General features: G+C 40.8%; 1 protein-coding gene across 7 annotated transcripts in view; it reads right to left on the bottom strand.

The window, feature by feature from the left end:
* DNM3 (dynamin 3) overlaps nucleotides 1-16,104 on the bottom strand; it is a 328,780-nt gene that overhangs the window by 239,363 nt on the left and 73,313 nt on the right. For all 7 annotated transcript variants that reach the window (XM_029081396.2, XM_029081391.2, XM_029081392.2 and 4 more), the window contains exons 5-8: nucleotides 8,165-8,263; nucleotides 6,610-6,770; nucleotides 2,634-2,776; nucleotides 1,151-1,286 (exon numbers count right to left, since the gene is read on the bottom strand). In XM_029081396.2, coding sequence (XP_028937229.1) covers nucleotides 1,151-1,286; nucleotides 2,634-2,776; nucleotides 6,610-6,770; nucleotides 8,165-8,263 — 539 coding nt within the window. The remainder of the gene's footprint in view (nucleotides 1-1,150; nucleotides 1,287-2,633; nucleotides 2,777-6,609; nucleotides 6,771-8,164; nucleotides 8,264-16,104) is intronic.

Here is a 16,104-nt window from a genome sequence, read left to right as displayed (position 1 = left end):
TGTTCTCATCCAGCTTATCAATTTGATCTAAAATGTCCTTTATAGTCCTCACACTTTGATCCTGTTCCTGACCTATCAACTACCAAAAGTAATAATAATTGGATTACGGGGCTCTCTCTATCATCTACTTCAGTAAAAACTGAACTATTTCCTTTTCATCCCCAAGTGATCCTGCATCCCATGATCATGAAGTGCTCTACTGATTACTGAACCGGTTTCTAGCTTTTGATAGATTTGAAATATCATTTAACAGCTTGAGCAACTCTTTCAAGGAACTCATCAAATTCATTTTTTGTCTGCCTAACTTTCTTTTTGCCCTAAATCAGTCACTCTTTCAGAGTTTTCCTTTTTTTCTTTATTTGGTGAGCCTTTCATTTTGAAAACAGGACTTTTTCCCCCCTTGATGACTTATTTTACCTTGTTAACTAGCTATGCAAAAGCTTCCCCTCCCCCAGCTCCAAAGAAGGGGCTTGCCCTCTCTATCCCAGTGGGTGTGTGAATCTGATGCACTCCATTTAAACATCGGGAACATTAGGAAGGTTGTCCATATTGCGACTGGGCTGCCCTGAGCAGTAATGAAGAACCTGAAAATGGCTCCCTTATCTCTAAATTACTTTAGCTTTAGTTGTAAAACTGCAAAGATGATTCCAAATTTTCATTGAGAAAAATGCCTACTGGTGGAACTCGATGGAATTTGTGTTGGCTATCATTAATCAGAGCTATGCGTGTCTGATAACCCAGACTCTCTCTACAGCATGAATGGACTCCTTCACTAAGTGGAGCGAACCTAACAAATGGAAAAATGAAGTCGTGACACAGCTTGCCCCAGGCTCCTCAAAGAGCCTTGATTTTCAAGGCAGTCAGAACCATTTGGTGAACCAGTCCCTGAAGATAGGCTATTTCACTACACCATGGCAATTTCTGATGAATTTCCAATTCCATCATCTAGGAAACAATCGCTTGTTTCTCTTCTGGCATCTTCTCATCCAAGCAAAGGGGCTGCCTATTAAAACCCAACCCCTTCCACACACAAATACGTATGCAAACCTCCACTTTCCTTTGTCACTGGGCAGGTTGGGGACCATCTGGGAAGAGAACTGACTGGGAGGAAGGAACAGCTTCTCACTCACACCCACATGCACTCACGCACCTTCACAATCTCAAAAGGAAACCTCTCATGGAAGATGCGATTGATTTTGGCACCACCCGAGAGCTCCAGTGTATCCACTTGGTCCCCTGATCCTTCGATTCTTTTCTCAAAGTCCACTGAAAACTGCTGAACCATCCTACAAGGTCAAGAGAAAAGCAAATTCAAGTTAAAAGCATCTGTCCCTTCCTAACTTGCTTTACCACACTTATTCCTGATGCGCCCTTTTCCTAGAGTTCTTAGTGGCACCTACTGGCGAAATTAAGACTGTAGACTTCTCAGCTCTCAGAAAAGGATCCCTGGAAAAACATCAGTCAGGGAGCAGCGACCTGCCCTTCTGAATTCCAAGAGCAATAAAAGAAGGGAGGGCTGTGATGTCCGACAGATCATTTCTAAATTGAAAGGGGCTTTTCCCTACGGAAGTACTGTCCCATGAGGAAAATCTCTAAGGAGCTGTTCCTGCACGGGCAAACCAGAGAAAGCCTCATGCTACCTTAACTTCTGCTCTTGCATGGAATTCTCCATCCTCTGGGGATACAGTGAGAGTGCTACTCCCAGGAGATGATGTGTCATCATGGCATCTTCAGAAAAAATCAGCCACCTTTGGTAGGCACATCCCCTATCAGGTTGTTCACGTGCTTTGTTACATTTGAGGAATAATTATTAAAACATCACTTACCGTTAAAAGGATTCTGCCCATTGCTAGATGTGGTGGGTTATGGCCTAAATGGAGTACGCAAATAATATCTTAATGAGGTTTACCCTAACCTTTAAGTCAAACAATAATATTTATTAAAGAGTATCCCAAAGAATACTTGGCCTTAATTTACCAAAAATGACACCAGTGGAAGAAAGGGGAAAAAAAAAAACTACTTGCATTTTTGGGTTTCTATATTTGGAACTATAATTGGGCTACACTTGAGATATTTACACAAACTCCATTAAAGTAGGCATGAGAGGAACATTTCTTCTTTCTAAAGCCAAGAAAAAACCATCCCACTTACACCAGCAGCTAGTTCCACTTCTGGGAATATGAAGCAACAGAGAGAATACTGGCGGAAGCTCCAGTCGCCAAGGTAAGCACATATCTGCAATTCTGCAGATTTGATTTTTGAATAATTACCAAATTTCATAAAGGTGATAATTGGAGACTTGAAATTTTGCCCCTAAATGGTCACACAAACATTTGTCAGGTTCTATAGCTTAAGGACAGAAAATTGACCAATTACCATTCCTGAGTTTATTAGGATTTTGAAGCTAATGATTAATAAACAATACAGTTGCTTTGTATTGGCAAAAAGAATGTGATGGTGAGGTATAGCAAAAAAGTTAAAATATCTTGGAGACTCTGGAGCTTAAAAACAATCCAGAATATACAGAGTCCCTTCTATCTTCTTTTTTTTCCACCAACCTAGAAACCAAAAAAGCCCTAAATTGCACAGACAAACTTGTAAGGGGAGTTTGAAACAGCAAAGCAACAACTCACTGTAGCAATGCTTTGGTCTTTCTAGTAGGGTCTTCTGGCTTGAAGTTCTTGAAGGCCTCTACTTCATGTTCTATAGACAGCAACTGGCTCTGAAGTTTGCTCCTGAAGCTTGGCAGCGTGTCCCGAATGTGATTGGTTAGTTGCTGGAAAACAAAGGTACCAGATGAAAACAGAAGAACTGCCAAATGTACTCACCTCACTATCGAGATCTTGAGTCATTTTCCCGATCATTAAGATCTCTGAAATGGCACATACCCCTAGAATAGGACAGAGGACTGTTGCTATCCTCATTCTCGAACAGATAGGGGACAGTCTCCCACTCTGGCCCCAGATGGACTAGCTCTTATAGCTGGTGACAGGATAAAAATTCATTCACTGCGATCCTATACCGGGGAGATATTTTGGCAGTAGGATTCCACCTAGGACCCTTCTGGAAAGGATCTTTTCCAGCCTTCAGCCTCTAGCTTCTTGCCTAGAATTGCAACTTAATTTCCTAATCTGTTCCCATTCTACTGGTAAAAAGTCATCCACCTGAACTGAAAGGACACTATTTGGCTTCCTTAGCTCCCAGTAGGATATCTTTAAATGTGGTGAACAACTCCTGCAGATCTCCGATTTAACTTTAGTAGGGCTACAGAAGCTTTGTTCTCCAACATATGTTTCCCAAAACTAAAATGGCCTATTGTTGGGTTTGCAGGAACTGACATGCAGCCCACCCATGTTTCAAATATACAGTGGCTTTTTTTTCCTCCTTAACTTTATAACTCACTTTGCACATTATGGTTAATGGGATTTTATTTAGGATACTATGAAACAATCATCTGGTTAAAAGCTTTTATTTTAGTCCAATTTTTGAGGTAGCCCACAAGAGTAATAATTGAGTCTTTCTTTCAAAAGTGTCCCCAACTTTACATCAAAGCTAATGAACTCCTTTACCCTGGCATCCTGTGTGATGGCAGAGTCTGGTTGTGGAAATGTTCCAATTGGAGGTACAACTGAAGTGAAAGGCCATTGAAAGAAGAGAAAGAAACACAGATGGGCAAACCTCTTCAAGGAAACTCCATTTCCCACAGGCCAGAGGGCATATATTTCTCAGAAGCTTCTGGGAGAATGGTATCCTCTGAGAGGAATCAATCGTGTTTATTGAGCACTTACTGTGTGCAGAGCACTGTACAATAGTTCAGAGATGGTGGACCCTTTCCATGCCTACAGGGAGCACACAGGACAGAAAGTCTAAAGTCTATAGTCTACAGCGTCTAAAGGAAATGTTAATCAGCAAGCTGAGCAGAGCTTTTAAATTCAGGAGGGAAGGGCACTGCATTCCACTATTTCCTAAATTCAGGAGAGACTCTCTTTCCTGGTCCCCAACCCCAACTCACTTCCTGTTAAATGGCCTGAAGGGCCTTCTCCAGCTCCCTCCTTTTGCTGACTCCTTGATGAACCGTAAGTATACATGGGCAAGCTCTAATGCTTTTAGAGATCGTTATCCATTTGTTCCTGGAAGTTCATATATTTACAGAAACTTGTCAGGCAAATTACACTTTACACCACATTCCCAAGCAGGATGTCTTTTTGAAATGCATGGGACTCTTACTGCCACAGTGAGGTTGCTAGGTTTTCTACCACTCTGTCAGGGCCAGATCAGCCTTCAACTACATCCAACATGACCCACCATGAGATATTTATTAACCTTCCCTGTCCTCATAATTCTGGACTTCAGTAGTCAGTGGAGATGATGGGAAATATAAGCTACATAAAACTATAAACACTCCTCTTACAACACTAGAGTTGTGGTCCTGAAAAGTCCATGTTGTAAAAAAAAAAAATAAGTAGGGTTGCAAAACCATTGTTTCAAATTGGGGGTTAGAGGGAAGATGGTTCAAAATCATCTGAAATAGTGTCAGGCTTCTGTCACAGCAAGGGAAATTTAAGAAGATTGTGGGAAACAAACAAAAAAAGTGCTAAAAGCTATTTGCATGGGGGCATTATCTAGGATACTTCTCTAGTTCTTGAGCACAGCCCTGGGGAGTGATCTGCAGCCATTTAAAGTTCAGTTTCCAGGAAACGATAACTGTGTTATCGGTTCCTGAATAATGTTAAAAAATTTACTGGAGCCCATCCTGATGGAGAAGAAATACAACTAAAAAATGGATCACCTTCAAAGTTATTGGAACAGTGATTAAGTAGAAACCTACAGAGAAAAAGACTTGCATTCCTTCAGGAGACATTGAAGTGTTATCCGAGGGACAAGCTGGTCACACTATTTCAAAGGCTTGAAAACTGTCTCTTCCCTAATCTTTCACCTTTTCAGGAGATAAAACCTCAATTTCCTTCATCTTTCACAGTCTTGATTCCTTTCCTCCCAATTTCTAATCATTTTAGGCACTCTCCTCTGAACCCTATCAAAAATTTCCATATTCTTCAGATTTGGGGAGCCCAGAATTGAACATGCCCTTCAGAAAAGGTCTGATCTATGCCAATTAGAATGGAAAGATTGCTTTTTGGCTCCTAGCACTCCCATTTTTACAACAGGGCTGCCTCATACTCCTCTTTTTACCTGATATGATCCCTAAATCCTGCTTCCAAAGGAATTAAAATCTCAGGCAGGAGAGGGCTCAGGTTAATGTTTGCTCCAATTTCTGGGGACATCCTGTTGCATCAGCGAAATGTCCCTGATTCTTTTTCTCCAAATTGCCAGGACTTACTATCACCCAAATTGCATTAGTCAAATGAAGCTGCCCTCAATTCTGTAAACTCAGTTGTATTCCAAGAAAAATTACAGTAAACTAACCACCACCACCACCATTCTAAATAAACATCCCTGAAGAAACAATGAGTTCCTGGTGCATTAACACAAAGGAGTTTCCACTTACTGAGTAGTAGTAGTAATAATAATAATAATAATAATAATAATAATTGTTAAGTGCTTACTAGGGGCCAAGCACTGTACTAAACCCTGGGATAGGAATAAGGTTCGGTTACAGTCCTGGCCCTCATGGGAGGGTGAAAAGTATTGAATCTCCATTTTACAGATGAGGAAACTGAGGCACAGAGAAGTTAAGTGACTTGCTCAGAGTCACACAAAGGAGACAAATGACAGAGCCAGGATTAGAACCCAGCTCTTCTGACTCCCAGATCCAGGCTCTTCCACAAGGCCAATCAACTTCAAACCATGATCCCACTTGTGTGGGGTAAATGGTAAAAAGGGCAGTCAGGAACCTCAGTCAAGTCTTTTAATTAGTATCTGCTATAAAGAAGGTTTTCAAATAAGGAACAAAGTGGCTCTCCTAAGTGACTATAAGAAAATTGTTTAAAAACAACCACCACTTCAACCACACTGGGTTGTTGATATATCAAAGAAAAAAGACATCAGAAAAACTGCTAGCTATTTCACAGAGATGTACAGGTGTGAACCCAGGATTAGTCATTCAACGGTATTTATTTCGTGCTTATTGTGTGCATAGAACTGAATTAAGTGCTTGGGAGACTACGGTACAACAGAATTGGTAGACTCATTCCGGCCCATAAATATCATAGAGTAGGGTGGGTACAATCCCTGTCCTCAAGGAGTTTACAATCTAGTAGGGGAGACAGGCCCTAAAATAAATTATAGGTTGGAGAGACAACTGAGCATAAGAACACGTACATAAGTGCTATGGGGACATGGTAAGTGCTTAGGAGAAAGGGACTCAAGTGCATAGAAGACAAGAGAGGAAGGGTGAAAAAGCTTGAAGTCAATTTTGTTTGTGTGATTAAGAAATGTAATTATTGGAGAGGCATCTGGTCACCATTCTCAAATATTTATCTTTCTGTTTACCCATTAGTTAATCACTTTATACCCTTCAAGGCTTAGCTTGTAAAAACATGGTAAATATGCTTGGCTTGTGCTTTGAAAGATGGAATTGAAAAACAGCCAAAAGTATTATCTCCACTTTAGTCAAAAGAATACTTTAGAATTACCAGACTTAATTTTTACCTGATTAAGGACTTTCTGGAGATGTGGCGTTCCCATTCGATCAGCAATATGTCTGTAGGCGGGGTGAGAAAGAAAGAATTTCCTTTCTGCCAGCAGCGCAGCCTTAATGTCCTTTTTCCCATCGATGTCTTTTTGACTTCTGTTTACAACCCCCACATAACCTGAAATAAAAGCAATATCACTAAAGGCGTCCATCTTTGTATGACAAGTCAGTGCACTGAACGTGACCAGAACGTAGCAGAGTAGGACCTGAATTTAGCATGAACGACATTAAGTGTAGCACTTCCTTCGATCAGGTTCTCATTCGGGGTTTGACAGCAGATTCTATCGTCGTCGTCATCGCTATTTACAGATTTTTGAATCTCTTTCTTAAGGACTGAAGTTGAGAGAAGGGGTTCTGTATCAGTGTACCTTTCCCCCCATTTCCCAGAGATAGGGGTGCTTAGCTAAGTCTCTACTTTGCTTGGATTCCTTGTAGCTATCTGCCGAAACCAGTAACTCTGCTCTGCCATCTTCTGTTTGAGATTTCTTGGAATGTGCAGCTTCCATTGGCTGCATGGTTTTCGACTCCCAACGAGAGAAGGGTCTGTGTGGTTGATCTGGGAACTTTCCTATGTCCCTGGAGGAAGTGAAGCTTGGGGAAGAAGATACCCCAGGTACCACCCTGAAGGAGAGGGTAATTCAGCGAGGGGAAAAGGAAGAGGAAGTTGAGTGTGATTTTATTAAGATGTGGGCTCTCAACCTTTTTCTGTGGAATGCAACCCCATAGGGATCCATGGGCAAATAGGACAACTTTTAGGACCATTTTTGTTCCAGAGAACAAGAAATGTTTGCATGAGTCTGAGGACAGAGAAGCAGCGTGGCCTTGCGGTAAGAGCATGGTCCTGGGAGTCAGAGGACCTGGGTTCTCATCCCAGCTCCATTCCTTGTGTGGTCCGTGACCTTGGGCAAGTCGCTTAATTCCTCTGTGCCTCAGTTCCCTCATCTACAAAACAGGGATTCACTACCTGTTCTCCCTCGTAATTAGACTGTAAGCCCCTTTCGGGACATGAATATCTTGTATCTACCCCAAGGTTTAGAACAGTGCTTGGCACATAGTAAACACTTAAATACTATTATTATATACTTATTATGATTAAGATTATTATTATTATTATTATCTGGAGTTCTTCACTGCACTTTGAAGGCAATCCTGGACTGTTTACTCCTAGGAGACTTTCAAAATATAAAATTAATTTCCAACGTGAAGTCTCTTGACAGTTTTATAGACTAGTTATGCCCACTTAACCTATGGGTAAATTAAGGATCAAATTAGTGGGGCAAAAGGGGGGCAAATCTAAATGCAAGGGTGATGCAGAAAGGAATGGTAAGAGAGGAAATGAGGGCTCAGTACAGGAAGGCCTCTTGGAGGAGGTGTGCTTTTAGTAAGGCTTGTTGTTCGGAAATGAAAAAGGAGGGCGTTCCAGGCCAGGAGCCAAAGTTAACCCTCTCATCGGTTGCCCAGTTCTTTTATAGGGTGATTAAGAAGCAAGTCTATCAAGTTCTAAAGCATTACCCCTGCGAAGAGGAAGCAGCTTGTTCTCCAAAATATCTCTTGCATCAGTTCCTTCGTCCATGAGATCCAGTTTGGTGATGACCCCGATGGTTCTCAGACCTGCACCACAAACAAAATAGTTGGTAAAAATCTTCTAGCTAAGAAACATAACTCCATGACCAAGGGATTCAGGAGAACAAAATAATAAAATGGAAAGAAGGCAAAATTAAGTAGGGGTGGTATTTATTGAGATCCTATTTGATACAATGATCTGTACAGTCACACATTACTTGCCCAAAGGGGAGTTCAAACTGTAATGGGGGAAGGTTTTTAAAGAGCTGCCCTGCTTCAGCAGACACCAAATAACAGTTCCGTGACCAACAAAACTGATGAATTTATTACCATCCTCTGTGATCTCATAGCCGGGTTTAGACCCATAGACTTCACATCTATGTCACTTAACTTCTCTGTGCCTCAGTTACCTCATCTGTAAAATGGGGATAAAGACTGTGGGGATAAAGACTTAGAGCACTGTTCTAAGCGCTGGAGTAGATACAGGGTAATCAGGTTGTCCCACGTGAGGTTCACAGTTAATCCCCATTTTACAGATGTGGTAACTGAGGCAAGAGAAGTTAAGTGACTTGCCCACAGTCACACAGCTGACAAGTGGCAGAGCCGGGACAGAGTCAGGTCCTCTTTAGTCAGGAAAAAGCCCCAAAGGAAAGACGGGACCATCACAACTGCTTAAGCTTGTGATTAGACACAATGTGAACGCCAACCTTCTGAAGGGAAATGGAGACTGACTCCTTTCATTCGGGTATCTTGGCCTTCTGGCAATGTTCACTATTCTTTTCTTTCAAAAATTCACAAAGCTCAGTGTGTTACTTCACTGCAAAACACCGTGCTAAGGTCTTAGGAGGGTACAATACAACAGAATTAGCAGGCACGTGCCTTGCTCATTATGAGTTTACAATCTAAAGGGGGAGATGGACATTCAAATAGATAAATAATTTATAATATATAATTTAAAGATAGGTGCATTAGGGCTGTGGGCTGGGGAAAGGGGTGAAAATCAAATGTCCAAAGCAAGAAACAACTCAAAGATGAGCCAGAAAAATAATCTTCAATACTATAAAAAATACTAAAATTCAACAAGAAATCTATTTTACTCTCAAGTAATTTCATTTTGTATTTTAAAGTAATTTTAATTTATACTTTGATTTTACAATTTCAGATGCTTGGCAAAAATCATAAAATATTTTTATTTTCAGAAGATGGTTGGTGCTGAATGGAAGTGTAACTTTTTCTATACACTTTATGTGCTGGCCTTTACCTGCAAATTTTAATAGATGACTGAAACATTTACTGGATTTTTGAACTTCTCAAATACAAGTTATTATACATTCTAAAGCCAGTGCTGCTAAGTACACAGCTTTCCTCAGCATTTGTAAGAGCTTTACAGAAAGAATTTAGAATATAGCAATTTATTTTTAATTCTAAGACTTGTGTAGCTTTTATCCTTCTTAGATATTAGATACAAATTATTTTGTAATAGGATTCAGTTAGAAATACACCCAATTCGAGTTCTTGTTTTTTATCAAAACAACTTTTTGAATATTGAAAAATTTAATAATTTAAAAGACTGACAACATTAAAAGTGCTAAGGTCTCCATCTTAAAAATCAATTACTGAAAAATGTCTATTTGATTTTTTTAAATTGAACACATCAAAGGGCTATACATTTTGTTCTCAAAGTAAGATCAAGGGAATTCAAAATCTCTAAAAATGAATCTTTCAGTATGAAGAATATAATTTAAAGTATGAAAACCATTAGAAATAAATTCTTCATGTCAAAAGACTTTGAAATGGGTCAGTGGCTTCAATATTAGTAGTTTAAATGAAGGTTCTTTGAAATTTTTTATTTGTTGAGGAACATATTGCAGTAGAAACTATTCATATTTCTGCCAACTTCTTTATAAGGGTAACCATTAATTCTTAATGTGAAGAGACTGAAAGCTTGGTAATATCGGAAGATTCACCCAAACAATTTAAGAACATTCCTGTTTCCTCTCATTGGTTTTTTTTAAAAAGTCAGATCGTCAATTAATCATTTTTGTGGTCTATCTTTGGGCTTCTATAAATGAGAACTTTATCAGGCAAAGTTCCTTAATTTCAGGAAATAAGTGATATTTGAGAACATGTATTTTTTCCTATCTCTGTCCTTTCTTTCCCACTTTACCTTATGAAGAGGGAGCATAGCCTGTGGAAAGAGGACAGGCCTGGGAGTCTGAGTCAGAGGCCCCAGATTCTAGCATCTCTAGAATCCTCCCCCTTCCTCTCCATCCAAATTGCTACCAGGTTGGTCCAAGTACTTGTCACACCCCACCTCGATTACTCCATTAGACTCCTCTCCCTCTTCCCTGCCTCCGGTCTTTCCCCCATCTAGTCCATACTTCACTCTGTTGCCCAGATCATTTTTTCCAAAAAATCATTCTGTGTGCTTCCCCACTCTTTAAAAACTACCACAAATATGCCTTCTCTTTTTATTTATGCTCCATTTATTTATTTTAATTTGATTTAGAGAAAATGGATTTGATTTATTAAAGTCTTTGCACGAAGAACATTTTCTGTCTTATGATTTTGATATCCTCCACAAAGAACCCCCCAGTGTAATTCTAGGCCGGCTAAAACTGTGCCTTTACACTGACCTCCAGTGGTCCAAGGAATAAAAGTTTTTTGAGAAGGGAACCTTGATTTTATGGGCTTTGCATTCTCCTTTACTGATGCCCAATAAGACCAGAGGAAAAACCTCAAAAGGAAATGACCCCAGGACAAAGTTTGCAGCCTACAGTGAACACACACTTCATAAGTAATGCTATTTCTGATATGGTTTGATCCAGGAAAAAATTAAGAAATGACATAGAGACAGTAGGCAGATAAACATCCACTGAAGATGAGTAAATACTCTGGGGCAGGAGTGCACTCATAAAAATGAGCATTAAGTAAACCAAAATAGCAGCATTCCTCCCGATGCACTTATGATGCTCCAGCTTTAAAAGGGAATTGCCAGTGAATCCAGGGAAGGTGCTACTGAACTTCAGAAAAAAGGTCCCGTAATCGTTTAAGAGAATGGAACCTTCTCCTAAGACCAAGGACCATGGAAGCAAGCAAGCAAGCGTCTCTCTTGATGTTGCTTTTTTCTTTAACCTCCTAGGACACAAGTGATAAAGAAAGGTGAAAGGGTCTACACTGAGAAACAATATAATGACTTTATGAATAAAGAATTGGCACCATTGCCTAATCCCAGGAAATAGGGCAGGGGGCTTATGCTAAACTGTTTTTTTCAATGAAGAGGAAAAAACCTCTCCCAATTCCTACTAAGCCACTCTGAGTATCATGCTGAAAGATGGCTTACAAAATAGATGAGGACACAGTGGTGCCTCTGCTGTTGAGGTCTCAGAGACATTCTGTTTGGCACCACAGATCACACCCATTTTCTGTACCAGCCATCGTGGTCCCAGGGGCCCAGGGGCCTGTGAGAGAATGTGGATAACTCAGCAAAAACCACCACTAATAATACTAATAGTAATGGTGGTATGTTGTTATTATTTCTGGAACTGTGGTATCTTAAACACTACATGCCAATTACTGTGCTAAGTGCTGGGACTGATGGAATATAAGCAGAATGGACTATGTCCCTGCCCTACAAGGGACTCACATTCTAAGAGGGAGGGAGAACAGGTATTTTATCCCCAATTTACAGATGAGGTAACTGAGGTACGAGAAGTTAAGTGACTTGCCCAAGGTCACATAGATATGTGGCATAACCTTCTGAGTCCCAAACACTCTTCATTTCACTGGGCAAAGCTGCTTCTCACCACTACTGAGAAAACAACATAAGGGGCATATCCTACAGGTAATTCAACATATCTGTTCCTTCTTACACACTGGTGTCTGAGCAATACTTATCCTATATGGCAAGGGCCCGAAAAGGAGTACCACTGTATTTTCATGGGCACAGTGTGATACAAGATACACAAGAGATTCAAGAGATTCTGAGTGTGACTATATTCCCATCCAAGGATACCACCTCATCATTAATAGCATCATCTATGAATCAAAAGTTGACTCTAAACCATCCCACCACCGCCATGACTTCTCCCCTTCAAGACTTCCAATGGAACAAGCTTTTAAAAAAAAAAACCCTTTTCACAGCACAAAAAAGGCATTATCTAGAGATTTCTGGGAGACATCACAACTGAAATCCTGCTGGAAATTTCAGAAGGGGCTTTTCCCAAATCAAGTTTGACTACTTTCTGTTATTTAAGTAGCCTCTTGGAGAGGAAAAACATTCTATACCTCAGCATGAAAGGATTTAGGGTTTACTTCCTCCACGAACAACATTTAATGTATAAAGCCCAACGTTAGCCTCAGTCCCTTTTTCTCTGACCTCAGAAGCAGAGAAGGCTTGTGGGTGGAAGAGGATGTGAATATGTTCAGTGAAAATGAATGACAAACTGCAGGATGTGGTGCACCTTTTGGAAAGACAATAATACTTATGATTTCTATATTCTATAATGCCTCCTGGGTTGAACTCTTTCAAACAACCTCCATGAAGTGGCTAGATGTTTTGACCAGGGTGTCGCGTTAAAGTCTATAAGTAATTGTCGTTCTGAATAGAAACGCCTTTGGGCTGTAAATTCCTCCATTAGACTGTAAACTCCTTGAGGGCAGTGATCCTATTTGGCAACAATAGTGGGCTCTAACAAGCATTTAGTACAGTGCTCTGCACAAAGTAAGCACTCAATAAATATCCTTAATTGACTGAAATAATTGTGAATCTCTTCCCTACTTCCAAAAAAATTAAACCAACACCCTGTATGCGGAGGGTATAAACAATGTGACCTGGAATCTCTCTCCCTTCTTTTCATTGCCAAAGGAGGGTCAGAAATAAAAGTGTGCCCATTAATGGACTTCAGGCTGTTGTGACCGGGTGTCTGTGAAAAACTGAAAAACCCAAAAATGTTTCCAAAAAATGAAAGCAAATAGGTCTGTCTTCAATTTAGTGGCAACATTCTTGCCCAGAGCACATGCTTTGTCTCAAGAAAAATCGATCTGCTCTTTCTAAATCAGGGGCCCAGTGTTCTGGAAGTTTATTTTTCCTGCTCCAGACAGCCCCTTCTCATGCTTGGTTTAGATATGAAATGCATTTGGGTATGAAATGAATCAACTGTGAAAGGAATTATTGGTAGACATTTGCCCCTCTCAGTGAGGCCTTTTAGAACAGCTTTCTATTGTAGGCTTGCTCTGGAAATGTTGAAATGCTTCTGTGCCTAGGAGATAAAAGACCCAGTGTCAGGCTCCAAAGGTAATGAACTCATACTTGAGAAATAAATCAAAACATGATCGGCAACTCCTGTGCTTTGCATTTGAAAAATATGCTTCTCATCTAGATGAACTGGTAACGTGGGGGTACATGGGGATTCATAATACCTATGAAATAGGGGGATTTTAGACTTTGGAAACCCACTGCCACATAGGACAGTGACTGCAATAATATAGTAAGTAATATCTCTATTATAATAAATTATTTGGAAGTCTACTCCCAGACTGCCCCATGTCCAGCCTTGCAGTAACGGTATCTCTAATTTGGATAAAACTGGGGTAATAAATTATGTGTGGGCGACTAGACAGGAGTTGAAAAATTAGGCAAAGCAAAACTTCCGCTGATAGGGCAGTAATGGTAGCCTTATTAAGTCAATAGAAGGAGACGGATGTCAAATTTCAGGGCATTAAAATGCCTTTGGAGGTCAATTAGGATGCATTTAAATCTGTACATAAAAACATAAAGAAGCCATCTGTTTTTGTTTGGTTATTCATAGTCCCTCCCAGAGTTGTAGATTTCTACACGAATAAAAATGATCTAGAGAATTTCTGCCTGTAAGAGAGCTGTGAGGCAAAACTTAGAGCACTAACACAAGCTTCATCACCATGGAGTTAATTAGGAGGATGACAACTTCCTGATTTCTAAAAATCCCACTGATATTACCTCATTCCAATAGGATATTTGTTTCCCTAATAACGTGAGGGTGAGGAGATGGAGCTAAGCCCTGTCCTCAGTTCTTCTCTCCCCCACTTCTAACCTTTCCCCTGCCTGGAACTCACCCCAATCCAGCGTGGCTCAGTGGAAAAGAGCCTGGGCTTTGGAGTCAGAGGTCATGACTTCAACTCCCGGCTCTGCCACTTGTCAGCTGTGTGACTGTGGGCAAGTCACTTAACTTCTCTTGCCTCAGTTACCACATCTGTAAAATGGGGATTAACTGTGAACCTCACGTGGAACAACCTGATTACCCTGTATCTACCCCAGCGCTTAGAACAGTGCTCTAAGTCTTTATCCCCACAGTCTTTATCCCCATTTTACAGATGAGGTAACTGAGGCACAGAGAAGTTAAGTGACTTGCCCACAGTCACACAGCTGACAAGTGGCAGAGCCGGGATTTGAACCCATGACCGCTGACTCCCAAGCCCGTGTGCTTTCCACTGAGCCATGCTGCTTCTCCTAAGTAATGAAGTTTTTCTTTTTATTTTATCTTCTACACTCTTCTTCTTTCTCCCCTGCCCTCACCACCTACATTCCCTTCTATTAAGGTCTTCTCCTTCTCTAGTTGTCCCCATCACCGGAAAATACTTTCCTGATATTGTTGGGCACCGCGGCTCCTGTTGAGGCTGTAAGATTCCAAGACATTCCCTTTCAAAGTTCCCTCCCACCCTGATTTCCTATGGGTACTGCCTTAAGGGGGAAGTGGGACATCATGGAGAAAGGGAAAGCTTTTTATGGGCTGCTCAAGTACAGAAGTCCTCAAGTTACCTCATCTGTAAAATGTAAAATCATATGAAAAATACCTGTTCACCCTCCCTCAGACTGAGCCTAATGTAGGACAAGGCCTGTGTTTGATCTGACTCCTTAGTCTCTACCCCAGCAGTTAGCACAGTGCTTTATAAATGCCGTCATTATAATTTCCCAGAGACCAGGGTCATTGTACCAGTGACAGGCAATCTGCCTCCCAGTTAAGCCACGTAGCAGTAGTGTGAAGAAAGAGGTATCGCTTATTTCCCCTGCCTCTCTTTGCCCCACAGAAAGTTCTAACATAGCACTTTTCAAGAATCTCTACAAAAAGCAGCATGGCCTAGTGGAAAGAACATGGGCCTCAGAGTCAGAGAACGTGAGTTCTAACCCCAGCTCTGCCAAATGCTTGCCGTGTGAATTGGGGCAAATCATTTAACTTCTCTGTGCCTCAGTTCTCCTGTTCTCTCTCCGACAAACTGTGAGCGCCGAGGCAGGGACTGTATCTAACCTAATGAACTTGTACCTATCCCAGCGTTTAGAACGGCGTTTGACACATAGTAAACACTTAACAAATACCACAGAACATGACAGAGCTAGATTAAACTCTTGAATTAGAATTTCAAATTCCAAGACACTCAATACTGCAGAATCCTCCATGCCTAAAAGCCCCATCCTGTTGCAAACAGCTTGCTAAACTCCTCAGTCTAAGCTCTGTCTCCATCAGGACATGGATTGAAGCAGATGGAGGCAATACAGTTTTCAGCTCTAAATTGCTTACTGCCCTTGTGAGCCTCTTTCCAGAAGAACTTAAGACTTACAGGAATCACCAAAAGAGGCTAAGAACTACTTGGCATGGCCTCTACGATCTGGAAGTTGGGTGAATCATTGCCATTTCCACAAACATTGGGATCCTAATTCTGTCATCAATAATGACCATTTCCTGCTAGTCAACGGATTCTTTCAAACCACTAAGTCACTTCTGCTTCAAAATCCTTGGTTGTTTGAAAGTTTTAAACAAATGCCATGCACAGGGGATAACAGAGACTGAAAGATTAGCCTTCCTCACACGCCTTTCCATCCCAAGACGTACTTTGTGAAGAAAGAGTCACCGAAC

Source organism: Ornithorhynchus anatinus, chromosome 16 (assembly GCF_004115215.2).
Source record: "Ornithorhynchus anatinus isolate Pmale09 chromosome 16, mOrnAna1.pri.v4, whole genome shotgun sequence".
In the NCBI taxonomy this organism is placed as follows: Eukaryota; Metazoa; Chordata; class Mammalia; order Monotremata; family Ornithorhynchidae; genus Ornithorhynchus; species Ornithorhynchus anatinus.
This window is presented reverse-complemented; position numbering and strand designations above follow the sequence as displayed.